Source organism: Cibotium barometz, chromosome 21, assembly GCF_041138505.1.
Source record: "Cibotium barometz isolate CiBa-2024 chromosome 21, ASM4113850v1, whole genome shotgun sequence".
Lineage (NCBI taxonomy): Eukaryota > Viridiplantae > Streptophyta > Polypodiopsida > Cyatheales > Cibotiaceae > Cibotium > Cibotium barometz.
In genome coordinates, this window is record NC_141066.1 from 14902193 (window position 1) to 14916183 (window position 13991).

At 41.7% G+C, this 13991-nt stretch overlaps 1 protein-coding gene across 1 annotated transcript; it reads right to left on the reverse strand.

Moving 5' to 3' along the window:
- Positions 1-11484: 11484 nt before the first annotated feature.
- LOC147626887 (uncharacterized) lies at positions 11485-13314 on the reverse strand. The gene is made up of 2 exons (XM_086815430.1): positions 13185-13314; positions 11485-13015 (listed from the first exon to the last, which is right to left on the reverse strand). The coding sequence occupies exon 2, from the start codon at positions 12947-12949 to the stop codon at positions 11504-11506; it is 1446 nt and encodes a 481-aa protein (XP_086671556.1). The 5' UTR covers positions 12950-13015; positions 13185-13314; the 3' UTR covers positions 11485-11503.
- Positions 13315-13991: the final 677 nt, after the last annotated feature.

Sequence of the window (13991 nt, forward strand, 5' to 3'; positions counted from 1 at the left end):
CCTATGTTTTTGTATTTTGGTTGCTTTTTTTAGGTTTGACATTATGAGGTTCAATTACAACCGGTGATCCTATTTGACACTCGACACAATGCTAAGCATGCTCTCTTGAGCTTTCTTTTTGTGTTCCTCATATGTCATGTGATCATGATTTTCAATTTGGGGTGGCTCAGCGGGTCCTAATTTCTTGATTGGACTAAGTGACAAGCCAAAACTTGTTTTGCAGAAGTGACGTTCTAGAACTTTTTGTATCTTTTGACTTTCCTTGGATTGTCAGCTTTTCATTATGTTTGCCCATGCAATGAGAACGAACTTTCTTTTAGGCTTTTGTATGATGTCTTTTGGCTCTTTTGGGATTAGGTCTTCCACAGGCTCCTTTCCCTTGTCCTTTATTTCAACCTTGGTTTTGACAGTTTGTTGGCCCTTGTTTTTCTAAGGTTTAGAAGGTTTTGCATCTCTTTTGATTTGTGTTTGAAAGCATGCTCTTCTATCCATTTCGAAGTGTGTTCTTTTGCATTCTTTTTTAATGTTTATTGTGCCTTGTCTTCTTGCAAAAGCGTGTAAGCACATTCAAGGGTACCATGGATAATTGCCTGTTTTGTACACTCAAGATGTTAAGAGTTTTATTTTGCAAGACAGGTTGCATTAAGGCAACTCGCCTTGGGAAATCTTGGAATATGTGATCAATGCCATAACGTTCACATATGGGTTGCAAAGTGTCAATGATTGTGGGCATGAAAGTATCTGTGCAGTCTGCCACTTTGTGCAGTCCATGATAATAGAAACACTGAAGTGTTTGCTTAACTGTTTCTTGAGCAATTTCTACCCTTTGGACTGTTTCTATTTGAGGCAAGGATGGTTGTAGTATTGATGTAACTATAGGTGAATTAGTACTGTGAGATGTGTTGTGACCCAAAGCTTTGCAATGCTTGCAGAATTGAAAGACAAGCTTAGGGTACGCACATTAGGGATAGGGGTGGTAGTGGTGGCAATGAACACAAGGCATTAGCTCTACCACTTTGAGAGGCATCAAGGATGTTTTGCCTTGAGGGGGATATTTTGATTCAAAGGTTTTAAGAAAGGCTGTGTAGAATTCAAGGAATGACAATTCCAAGATCAATGTTTCTTTATTCTTTGCTTCACTTGGTTTAAATGAGGAACATCTCATATCGTGATCATCCTCCATCATGTTGTCATCTTATTGCTTCTTTACAACATTGATCGAATGTTTCTAGATTGGATACAATGATCAAGTTGTGTAAGTTGTTCTTCTTTATGCCCATCATGAAACATCTCTTCGATTGAGCATCGTTTATGTCATGTGCATCACAGATGCCATGGACATTTCTAGGGCTAGATCCAGAAGAGGCAAGCAGATAAAGATTATGAACCAGTAGAACCAGAAGGTAGGAGCTTCAGGTGTCTCATCTGAAGTGAGCATGGAGTAGGACCAAGTGGGACCATGGAGGATGCAGTCGGTTGGTTCCAGAAGGCTGTCGGCTGACTCCAACAGTAGAAGGGACTGAGGCGCTTCATCAAGGCGGCTGACCAATAAATGCTGCTGGCCGACCAGCAGTCGGCCAGTTTCACATGCGCTTTTGGTTGCTGCTGGCCGACCAGCAGTCGGCCAGTTACTCATGGATCCCAAGGCCTATAAAAAGGCCCCCTTGCTCATAGCATTGATCATTCTCTCCCACTAGGGGATTGGATCATAGGAGGTCCCATAGGGGACAGATTCTAGGGATAAGAACCTTTTTATGAAGGCAGCCCATGGCTGTACAGATTTGTACCTTTTTGTACATAGTATATACTGAATTTCCAGCACTTCTCTCTACTCTCTCTCTACTCTCTCTCTACCTGTGTTTTTGCATCATGGTGCGTTTTTGCATCAGGAGGTCTTCAAGAGTGTTTAGGGCTGAAAGAAGACTACCCAGAGCTTCCGCGCGTTACATTGGTATCAGAGCATCAGGCCCAGCAAAGCTAAACACTGATTCAGTCCCAGATGATGGTGTACAGGTCCAAGGTACAGGAAAGTACACGGATTCGAAGCCCAAGGCGGGAACACAGATCGGGAAGAACTCCCAGGAGGTGTGTTGGTGGTGTTCCACAGTGCCAGATGGGGATGGCAGTTCCGTGAGCCAGATAGGTTCTAAGGGAACGGTCCCAAGGGAGGTTGATCCTCCAAGGGTGATGTGAGAGTGCCAGGCTCAGTTCCAGACCAAGACCGTGTTCAGAGCCAGGGCAGGAATGGATTGTGGACTAGAGGAAGACCAGATGCATAGATCTTCATCAGAGACAGAGTGGTTTGGAGAACAGACCGGATTTTCAGAGAAAAAGGTTTGCCAGGGATGGATGATGACAGAGGGATTTCGGAACAGGATTGGGATGATGACAGTCATCCAAGAGCAGGTTGGATTCCCGTCATCAAGTTTAGCAGAGGGGGATGTCATGTGCATCACAGATGCCATGGACATTTCTAGGGCTAGATCCAGAAGAGGCAAGCAGATAAAGATTATGAACCAGTAGAACCAGAAGGTAGGAGCTTCAGGTGTCTCATCTGAAGTGAGCATGGAGCAGGACCAAGTGGGACCATGGAGGATGCAGTCGGTTGGTTCCAGAAGGCTGTCGGCTGACTCCAACAGTAGAAGGGACTGAGGCGCTTCATCAAGGCGGCTGACCAATAAATGCTGCTGGCCGACCAGCAGTCGGCCAGTTTCACATGCGCTTTTGGTGTTTATGACAAGGCTGCTGGCCGACCAGCAGAGTCGGCCAGTTACTCATGGATCCCAAGGCCTATAAAAAGGCCCCCTTGCTCATAGCATTGATCATTCTCTCCCACTAGGGGATTGGATCATAGGAGGTCCCATAGGGGACAGATTCTAGGGATAAGAACCTTTTTATGAAGGCAGCCCATGGCTGTACAGATTTGTACCTTTTTGTACATAGTATATATACTGAATTTCCAGCACTTCTCTCTACTCTCTCTCTACCTGCGTTTTTGCATCATGGTGCGTTTTTGCATCAGGAGGTCTTCAAGAGTGTTTAGGGCTGAAAGAAGACTACCCAGAGCTTCCGCGCGTTACAGTTTAGTTCCCATGGCTCACATCATAAGTCCAAGATTTTTATCCAAAGGATGAAATCTCTAATGGTTTTGTTTCGTTTTCACTCAATCGAATAGAATTCTCTTGTTGCACTCCACCGATAACCTTGTCTTGAAAAGCTATTGATAAAGGTTGTTTTCAAGGTCTTGAAATTCGCCTTAATCATAGGCATCAATGTGATGAACCATCGACTAGCCTTTTCCACTAAGCAAAGGTTCAACGCATTTACCTTGATGGGGCAGTGTGGATTTCCAAAGGCTTCACATCTCTGTTCAAACATTTGCATGAGTTGAATAGGATCAGTCATTTCATCGTACTTGCCCATGATTTTGGAAATCTCTACGGCCGTGTTTTTGGATGTTATTGAGGCTATGTGTGGGCGCTCTTGTGGATTTAGTCCTGGGCAACCCCCCTTCCTAGATTAGTCAATATATCCAAGATTTGGGCATTTAAGGGTTGCAAAGGGTTGGTACCTAGCACTTCTAAAGGTTTAGGACTTATCATAGTGCTAGACAAGGACCAAATGGTATTGGAAGGTGCATTTGGGGCATGGATCTCAATGGCTCAAAGATTTCAGCCATTGGGTTCAATTTGGGTGTGGGCCCACACAATCGCCTTATCATTACCATATTTTGACATTGCCAATTGCTCCTTAATGAGCAGGTGCACATGTTTTTTTAAATAGGTTTTCTTCCAGCCTGTTAACAGTCTTAGGAGGCCTGGTGCACCTTTCTGTGGGTCAAACGAAGGTTCATTTGCATTAATTTGCTTAGGAGCTAAGTGCATGTGAACGACCTGAGACCTCTTGGAGATATTTCTCCAAAAAAATGTGTGCCACTGGTGTCTCAGATGGAAGACGTCTCAAAAGCACATGAATGCCCTCTTAGGATGAACTTTTCCAAAAAAAGTGCATGCTAGTAGCATCCTAGATGGAAGAGAAGGTCTACAAATGGCCAGGAACCCATCTTTTCATGCTCGCACAAAGCATATAGAGGTCCACTACCATTTTATCAGAGAGAAGATTTTGGCAGGAGATGTTGACCTTGTTTATGTCAGCACACAGGATCAGGTCGCTGACATCTTCACCAAAGCATTGGGTACAGAGAAGCTCCGCAGATTCAGGGCTTTGCTTGGTGTACATGAGATGGAGTTGAGCTCGAGGGGGAGTGTTGAGATATCGAGCTCATCTAGTGAGACGGTGGACACTGAGATATCGAGCTCATCTAGTGAGGCGGTGGACACTGAGATATCGAGCTTATCTAGTGAGGCGGTGGACAATGATGACCCGCCTAGGGGGATAGGCCCCACACTTACACCACTGGCATGGTTGGTGAGATCATGGGTGATATGCGGCCAGTGGGATGACAAGCTGTGTGTGACAGCCATTCTAGAGACTGGCATAGTTATAGCACAGCTCATTTATTTGGGTTCACACTATAGAGAACCCTAGTATGTATTTGGTTGAGTACCTTTTCATATTGTGTGTACTCTTATCTTTGTATATGGTGTGTTGAGTGTTAAGTGAAGAAGAAGAAGATTTTCAGGCTCTCACCTTGTGTGTTCTCTTTTAGGGCTTTGTGAGTGTGTGTGTGTGTGCTTGCAAGAGCTCAAGCTCTCTTCTCCCCTGCATCTTTTCATGTGTAGAATGGAAAAACGAAGTACCTAGCTGATGTACCTTATGTTCTATAAAAAATCTTGTTTCTGGTAGACATATGGTTGAGCATGATCTACAAGTGAGGTCTAACCCTCATGGCTATTATGTAGAAGACTTCAATAACCAGTGCCACATGGTTGCAAAAAGGGTAATAGAATTGTTTGGTGATTTACCGTGATGATTTCCTAGTACTTAACATCTATTTCTTGGTAGCATGCATGGAGTACTTATGTTCGCTTAATAAGGTTCAAAGTAACATACTTTAATCTAAGGAGAGGGGGTGTGTAAATGCTAGAGAAAAAACATAGATATAAGGAAGGGGGGTGACAATCATTTTTAAAGATATCCTTATAAGCTTAAATAGGGGGGTGTTATCATCTTATGAGCATCATATAGAGGGGCTTTTCTTGAGGTTCATACACACAAGTGATGCCCCTCTTTATTATGAGTGAATCCCCCGAGCCCTCACCTTTGTAGCATCTCTTGTGGGGATTCTCTGTTAGCTCACACAGAATAAAGAGTTGGACTCACACGCACACACACAATGCTCAAAGACAAGAACACAATGGTGTAGAGTGTGAGAGAGATTGGCAAGCTCAAATGAGAGAGATGAATGTCTAAACTAGTACAAAGAGAAAGTACAAATGAGCAAGCAATCCTAAATTGTGAATGAGATTACTTATATACTAGCTAACCCTTAGGTGCCCATTCACACCTCGATGACCATGGGGGAAAACCCAATGGGACAAGAGTGCATAAGTGCATGACGTCACAGTGTAGTACTACCAAATATTTAACAAATCCCCCTATAGTATAGATTACAAATCAGACTGTGAAAGGGACGAGGCTTCTTATGATGATAAGGCATGAAATACATCACTCTTTGTAACTGTCATTGTGCTCTGACTGCTGTCGTTTGTGAGAATAGAGTAGGTGTACTTGAAGAGAGACAAAGATCCTCCATCAATCTTCTAAACCATACATATTCAACTATCACAGTAAATGCTACTCTATATTCAACTTCATAAGATGTTGTTTGCCACAGTTGGTTGTTTCTTGCTTAGCCAAGATATGTACGAATTACTAAGAAAGAGACAGTTTCCACATGTGGATTGTCGTGTTTTATAATTGTATCATAATTGCCTACTACTGCCCAATGGAAATCACTAAGGCCTGCAGTTCTAAATCATCCCCCTTGGCATAGAACAATCCAAGATCTTAAGTGCCTTGCATATCAAAAGATACATTTAATTGTCTGCCAATGCTTAGTGCATGGGCAATGCATGAACTTTGAAAGTTATGACACACCATAGTGGATGTCTAGCCATGAGTTACATAAATAGATTAGGCATCCAACAACTTGATCATAAGTGGTTATGTTAAATGGTTCATCGGCATCCTACAGATTAAGTTTTACACTAGATTTCATTGGTGGAGAAATTTGTTTGTAGCTTTCCATGTTGAACCTCTTGAGAAATGCTTTGGTATACTTAATTGCTTAGTGATTATACCATCATTTTGTTATATAAACTGCATACCCAAGTAATAGATCAAAAGACCAAGATTTGACATCTCAAAATTTGAGGCAAGGTCAGCTTTGAAAGCTATAATGAAATTCTCATTGATGTCTGTCACTAGCATGTCATCTATGTATAGAATGACAACAACAAAATCATGCTTTTCCTTTTTCACATATAAAGTGCTTTTTGTGGGACTCTTTTGAAATCCATGTCCACTCAAATAGGCATGAATCTTCTTGGTACCAAGCTCTAGGAGCTTGTTTTAAAACATATAAAACATTATTAAGCGTACATACCTTCTCTTCTTGACCAATTTGGATAAATCCGCCTGGTTGACTCACATAAAATTCTTCCTACAAGTCACCATTCAAGAACATTGTCTTTATGTCCAATTGGTGCACTTTCCATCCATGATAGGTTGCCAAAGCAATAACAAATCGGATAGTGGTCATACAAGAACTGGGAGCAAAAGTTTCATCATAATCAATCCTTTTATGCTAGGCATAACCTTTTGCAACAAGTTTGGCCTTGAATCTGTCAACAGATCGATCTGTCTTTCTCTTGATTTTGAAAACCCACTCAATACCAAAAACTTTCTTGCCAAGTGGTAGATCCACTAAATCCTAAGTAACATTTTTTTGAATGGAATAAATTTCATCTTGAATGACTTTTACCCAATTTGGATCTTCTTGAGTCTTTTCAAAAGACTCAAGTTCATCTACATCATGTAGAGAACAAGAAATTAAAACTCTACAATATTTGCTAAAGGAAGGGGGCAAACCAACAATAAAATACATGCTTATGTTCTCCCAAGGTCTTTTTGATACATGCATATGTGCTCCCAAGGTCTTTTTGGTATAAGTAATGGTTGGTATAGACCTGTATTTGACTTTGTGGCATTTGATGAATGTATTCGCCACCGGTTATGCCATCATTTTGAATCTTAGTTTTAGGCAATCCCTTAATAAAATCTATGCTTATGTGCTCCCGGGGTCTTCTTGGTATAGGTAATGGCTCCTATAGACCTACATTTGACTTTATACCTTTTCCATCTTGATAGTAAACACATGTCTCTAAATGCCTTGTGATTTTAAAATATTTGAGAATTCATATTGAGCCAAAAATACTTCTCTTGAATCAGCCTATAAAGTCTTGTCTTAAAGTAACCTAGGATACCTTCAGAATGACGATCTATAATGCTCGGCTATGGTAGGCATGTTTAAGTTGCTATAGGGGCATGTTTAAGTTGCTATGGGGGTATATCATCATTTTAGATGGCATGTTTAAGCTGCCCTAGGGGTATATATCATCATTCTAGATGGCAAAACATTGAATAGAATCATTAAAATAGTTATTAGCCTTTTTATGAGAATGTTCCCTTGTTATAGTAGGGAAAGGTGATTTAGTGAGAACCAGGCTTTCCAAAGCATCTTCATTAAAGGAATACCAATCAGCATAAGGGGAATAGGATGAAATAAAACTACACCCGAATAGTGTTCTATTGCCAAGACATTTGTAGACCTAGTGAGTAGAATACTTTATTGTGAAGACATTTATAGCAGAACACTCAAAAGGCTTTTCCAAGATGGATAGTGTTCTAGTGAGCAGAATACTCTAATCTTTGGAAGGGATCGAGAATGCTCTCAAAATCCATTTGGAAGCCATCTTGTCAATACATTCACTGATACTCAATCCCCCTATCTCCTTGGATTAGGTGCATTTATCCCATCTGACTTTGGGAAGTTTGCTTATTGAAGCATCCTCTGGCCATAAGAAGTTTTTGCACATTGCACTCAAACTTTTGAGTTCTCTATTGGAGGGTCTCTAGCAAGATGAAAAACAAGTGGTGGCTAGGATGAGGAAACATTTGAGGGCAAAGATCCTTCCATACAAACCTATCTGCATTCCTTTCCACTTGTCAAATTTGCTCTCAACCTTGGCAAAAATCCAAATCCATCTCTAGTATAGCCTTAAACCCCTTAGGTATCCCCACCAATTTGAAAAATTTTTCCATTCGGAATAGTCTCACAACCCCGGTTAATGATAAAATCACGAGGAGGAGACCTGTGAGATCTGATACCTTTTTTATAATGATTAATGTAGGAACTAGATGATGTGCAGGTGGTCTTCTTGCACTAAACCAATATATTACAAACTTATCCTTTGCCAAGTTCACATGCAACCTAAGTTCTCTAAGAAACTTTAAAACTATACTCATGCTCTTTATAATCTTCAAACAACCAGCTAAAATGAAATATAAGTACTAAATCTCAGCTCTTCCAAAAAACCAAATCTTTTCTCTAATACCAATTGAAGATGAGAAGGTGACACCTTGAAATAGTGCAAAAAATTAGCTTGAGATGCCAACTTTGATGGATTACAAGTTTATATAGGAGAATAGGTTTGGGTTGAAACTTAAGGGAAAGTTTAGCAATAATATAAATTACTTGAATACCAAATCTTGAAGCCTATCCTAAACAACAAGAAAAGGGACTATTTTTAGTCCAATGGCTATTTGCAAAAGATTTTTAAAATCACCCAAAATTACTAATCTTGAGTGCCTTAGAAAGACAAAATTGTGAAAGTCACGCTATATATCAACACATCAGATATAAATTTTGAAAGGTTCACCCAAGGTTTCTATACTTCATATACATTGCAAAAAAAATTAATTGCCATCCAGTCACTCTATTTATACCATGATAATAAGCTCTTATTTTTTACCATGATGCTATCCCAAATGGCACTACTACTATCCTAAAACATCATTTTCACTTCAACCAAGAGTCTAACTGTGACCATACTTTATGAGTTGTGCTTCTATATCAAGGTACCCAAGTCCACCGAGCGGTTTGCTCAAATTCACTTCCAAGTTGGGGATCTCTTTTCACCTTTCATAACAAGCTCAAATTAAGCTACAAACCTAGCTTTGGTCTCTCCTAAGATGCAATATTACATGCCCAAAAGGAATTCACAAGATACTTAACCATTGGTGAGTACTAGTAATTAATCACCTCAAGTACATAGCAAAACAATTCACAAAGCAAAGCAAACGAGAGTCATTTTCACATGCTTGAAAGATCCAAAAGCTCCTCTTGGATGCTATAAAATGGTTTACTTACAAAACTCTCATTAAAAATGACAATCACCAATAATAAAATTTTAAGTCACCATAATGTTGATTATATTTATCATTATCTTAGTCCTCACTTATGGATTCATTAATCATGATTGGCAATTAGCTAATGGAAAAATATAAGATTTTAGAGAAGTGTAAGAATGAGTGGACTAAGGGAGAAACCTATGTGTGAAGCTACCTTGGGTGGTAGTAAATTAACTGTTCTAATATAATGGACTTGAGTTTGCACCCATCTATCTCATCCATGGCAATCGATTTATCATGAAAAGAACCTTATGACCTTGTAAGTTGTAACCTAGATTCATTGAAGCCTAAAATGTATGTTCTTCCTCTAAACTAAAATCCATAGCAATGGCCTCAGCCCTCACCACCACCAAGTTCATTAAGCTCTTCAAACATAGTGATGCTCTCTCCTATCACTAAAATTATAATACTCCACAGAATTTTACATTGTAGCAAACTCCTTTTAGCTTCAAAATCTTGCAATATCTGTGTTAAGTGTCACAAACCAATAGAAATTGTGTCCTACTGGGCCTCCTTGTTAAGGTTGGATTACACAACAAAGCCCTGCCTGTCGCACGCCCATCACACAGGATGCAAGAGCCAAATGGACGGGCAGGGGCTTTGTAGCCTACTTACAGCGCATGTGCAGCCAAAGAACCCCGGCCATTAACCGCCTCTGACGGGTGGGATGGGCACCTACCCATATTTATACCCACAGCCTGCCCGCCATCGCACACATGTTGGTAGTCAAACCCCATCGCGCAACCATGCATGTATTCCCTAAGATAGGTTAGGGTGGGAAGAGTAGAGTGACGTTGTGAGCAGCCTGAATTCAAACCATAGCATAACAAATAAAAAGTCGCCATCCTCTCTCTCTCTCTCTCTCTCTCTCTCTCTCTCTCTCTCTAGAGGATATATCACTAGAGGACCGCATATTGCAGCTTTGCCATCAAGAGGTGGAGTCGGAGGAACACTATATATGTCGTTGTACTGTTACTATGAGATCCAAGCGAGGTACCACTACCTGTTCCGTGAAGGCTTTGGACCTTTGCGTTTGATCATGGACTTTGAGGACCAAAGCTGCTTAGGGCTCTTTATACTTGAGCTTAGACGCCGCAGAGAGAGCCTATTGAGGGACAGGAGGGCAGTGGGACCAGAGCCGCCTAGACAGAGAGCCCTCACAGATTTTTTCAGAGCCAGCGCACTGTAACCCCACCAGCCTCTACTTCCCCATCTACAGGCCTACCCGGCAGCCTCCAGAGGAGTCACCCTGGACAGAGCCATTGCCATCTGTAGAGCAAGACGCCCACGACCAATAGGATCGCGTCCACGACTCCCTCACCATCGGCAGATTCAAGCCATCATTGCCCGCCACTGGAGGAGTTTACCGCGACCATTCAGCGGTTCAGCTTTCAGCTCTTAGCTCTCTTAGGATGTCACTATTTTCATTCATTCTTTCTTTCAGATTTGTTATGATGAGACATCATCATCACCTTGTTTTGGTCTCATGGGCCATTTCGGCCTTTAGGAGACGTTAATATATCTTTCTTTCTCTCTCTCTCTCTCTCTCTATATATATATATATACTTTTATTTTATTTTATTTTTATTGCACTTATAATACTCTTAGCCAACCCTTCTGAAGCCTGATTTATCATCATAATAATACTCTTAGCCAACCCTTCTGAAGCCTGATTTATAATCATAATAATCCATTCTACTAAAAGTCTAAAACCCCATTAAACTGCAAGCAGCTCTCATCAAAAATGAAGGAAGACCATGCACAAAACTTGGCGTTGGCAAGGCCCCAACCCCATTGTTTTGCCTGGCAGAAGCCATTGCCATCCATGTTGAGACATTTGCATCCCAACTTGCCAACCAGCCCTTACAAAGGCCGTTGACAACCTTTAGAAAAACCACATTGGTTAGAATGCCACCAGATCAGATAAAGCTTGGCCTTTAAAAAATGAAGTACTACCTAGATGTCAGTGAGGAGATCCTGAGCTCCACTGTTGAACCATTGCAGTTGGGAAAAGAAACACACCAAAACCCATCACAAAGAAACTTGGATGAAATAACATAAAATTTTGTTATGTACTTTTCTGAAGGCATTTTGAATGCGGCACAACCACATGGCATTTGCTGATAAGCGTTTGTAAAAGTGACTCTAGTTGACCCACCTCAACATGGATCTTTTGACTCTTTCCATAATTCATACAACGTCTCACAAAGAAACATCTTTGCCATCCATAGAGGTAGGCATAGAGCCGCATAAGAAGAGGCATGCTACCCTTCTCTGAGGGCCATGTCCCAAAAAGCTCATAATGGCTTACCCTACCTGCATGCAAGTAGTGCCCATACCAATCAATGTAATAAAGGAGAGGAAAAACCTCCATCACTGTCGCCCCTGGCCTCACCACTAACAAGTTTGCATTCTGAGAACCATGGGGGGTTAACAAAATGTCTGCCTCTGCAACGAGCTTGACTTGGTCACAAAATGTCCATGGACCAGGCACCGCCATCTTCACATGCACCTGCAGCTTTGCTTCCATCATGTTTTTGACCACCTCGTAGTTGCAAAAGTTTCTTGATGAGTTTGGCCTGTGTATGATACTCACATCTTGCACCGGCCGGTTGGCCTGCACAACCGGGACTTTACAATGTTCTAGAATCCGCCTCCTGAACCAGTCATGAGTGATTGCATTGGGCATGTAGCCTGAGTTTGTTACTCCTGTGAAGAGAATCACATCCTCAAAGCAAATGGGCACCTGATCTTTAGCCACAGATGGCAGATACTTGACCCTCAAATCATCGGAAAACACATCTAGGAGGCCAAGAGACCACTTAGAGATCATCAATGGGTCATTCGGGTTTGCAAACCAGTACAAACTAGAATTCTTAAATTCACTAAGCTGAGAGAACAAAATGGCGGGCACCACTTTCTCGGCCTCGTGATGGGGGTTTGGTCCAACTCTTCCAGTAGGCATAAGAGTGAGATCTGCGACCATCTGCAAACCCCGGATCCAGCGTGCTCGACTGCTATCACCTTCCAATGGCCTCAACACAGAGGAATTCCAGCTGGGGCACGCTCCGTGTCGGACAGGTACTTTTGTTCTTGGCTTCTCCATGTAAAACCGCATCTCAAAAGGTATGCCACCCCATGCATTGATGATGTCCTGTGGAACCAGGGGCTGCCCATCACATACAGTGACCTCCGTATGAGAGAAGCATATGCCATGGACTCTAGGAAAGCATAATTTTCCACATGTGTCAGTGCAGATTCCCATTTCTTCGAGGACATAACCCTCAGCAGCATCACGGCAGCGCGGGCGGGACGGGAAATCAGGGCGTGGTGGAGTGGCGGGAAGTATCCACTGAGGTATGGACATGATGAAGAAAATGGCAAGGGCCAAAGCAAACAAGGTGGAGGTTCTGGTATAGCATAGTCTGCGATGGTGCCGCCTGCTGGTGCCAGCCGGCTTTAAGCAGTCTAGAAAACACCACCCAGACCTTTGGATTCTTGTGCTGGAAACCATGGTGGTTCACATGAACCGGAAATATACAGCCCAACAGAGGGGATCTGAAATATTACCCTTATATTGCTGCAGAGATATAAGCTCACTCAGATCACATAACCCAAAAACCCTAAAGCTGTTGCAGAGCAAAAAAAGCTTTTGATCTTAAAAAAGGGAAACCCTAAAACTGTTAAGATTGCACGTTCAATAACAATCATCGATACACTAACACCCTGACTATGAGAAAAATAGGTACCTTGTCTGCAAGCTTGCCGGATCCCCGCCGCTGTGCTGTGTTTTATCGATTGAATATAACCTACAATACCATGTCTAAACTGATTGATTAAGGGTGTAAGTGAAGATGATTAACACTAATATGCACTCATAATCATAGCATTCTTAAGAATATTTCTGCGGGCTAGTTATTCAATTGCACACATATTGACACTTGGGTCATAAGTTAACTAAGTGAGCTTAATCATAGTCAGCTTTCATAAAAGTTACAACTTTTAGAGCATCTTTTCATGACACTTATTATTAACTTTTATGTGTGGCATAGGAAGTCTAGTAAGCCCAAAAAGGGTTTAACATCTCCCCACCCTCATGTAGATTCCGTCCTCGGAACCTTCTATGGCCTAAAAGCCTAATCTCCTATTTTGAACCTATAACGGTTGCAGTGTTCTTGGAGCCTCTTGAGTATCCTTCTGAAGTAAGGATATGGCATCCAAAATCCTGTATCTACCATGTCTTGAAAAGTTTGTAGACACAACGAAGATAATGGTAGTAATACATCATCACCACTTCAGTGGGGCCTTGATTCATGTGGAATAGAAGAGTTTCGAGGTCATAAGCCTCACATTGTTCCTTGGGTTAGTCAATGAGTACCACAATTAACTTCATGAATCTGCATATGGCTACTGTGACACGAAGTTGGGGTTTGGACTTCGGTCACTTCTCAGAATCAAAACACACTTGTATGAAACCTCACAGCCTCCTCACCTCCCTTTCTCTCCCTAGATTAAGATAAAGATATACACATCAAAGGTGAGATCATAATTCATGG

What these genes read in the sequence shown, in the direction of transcription:
- LOC147626887 (XM_086815430.1), bottom strand. Translation starts at nt 12,949, where the DNA reads ATGGTTTCCAGCACAAGAATCCAAAGGTCTGGGTGGTGTTTTCTAGAC.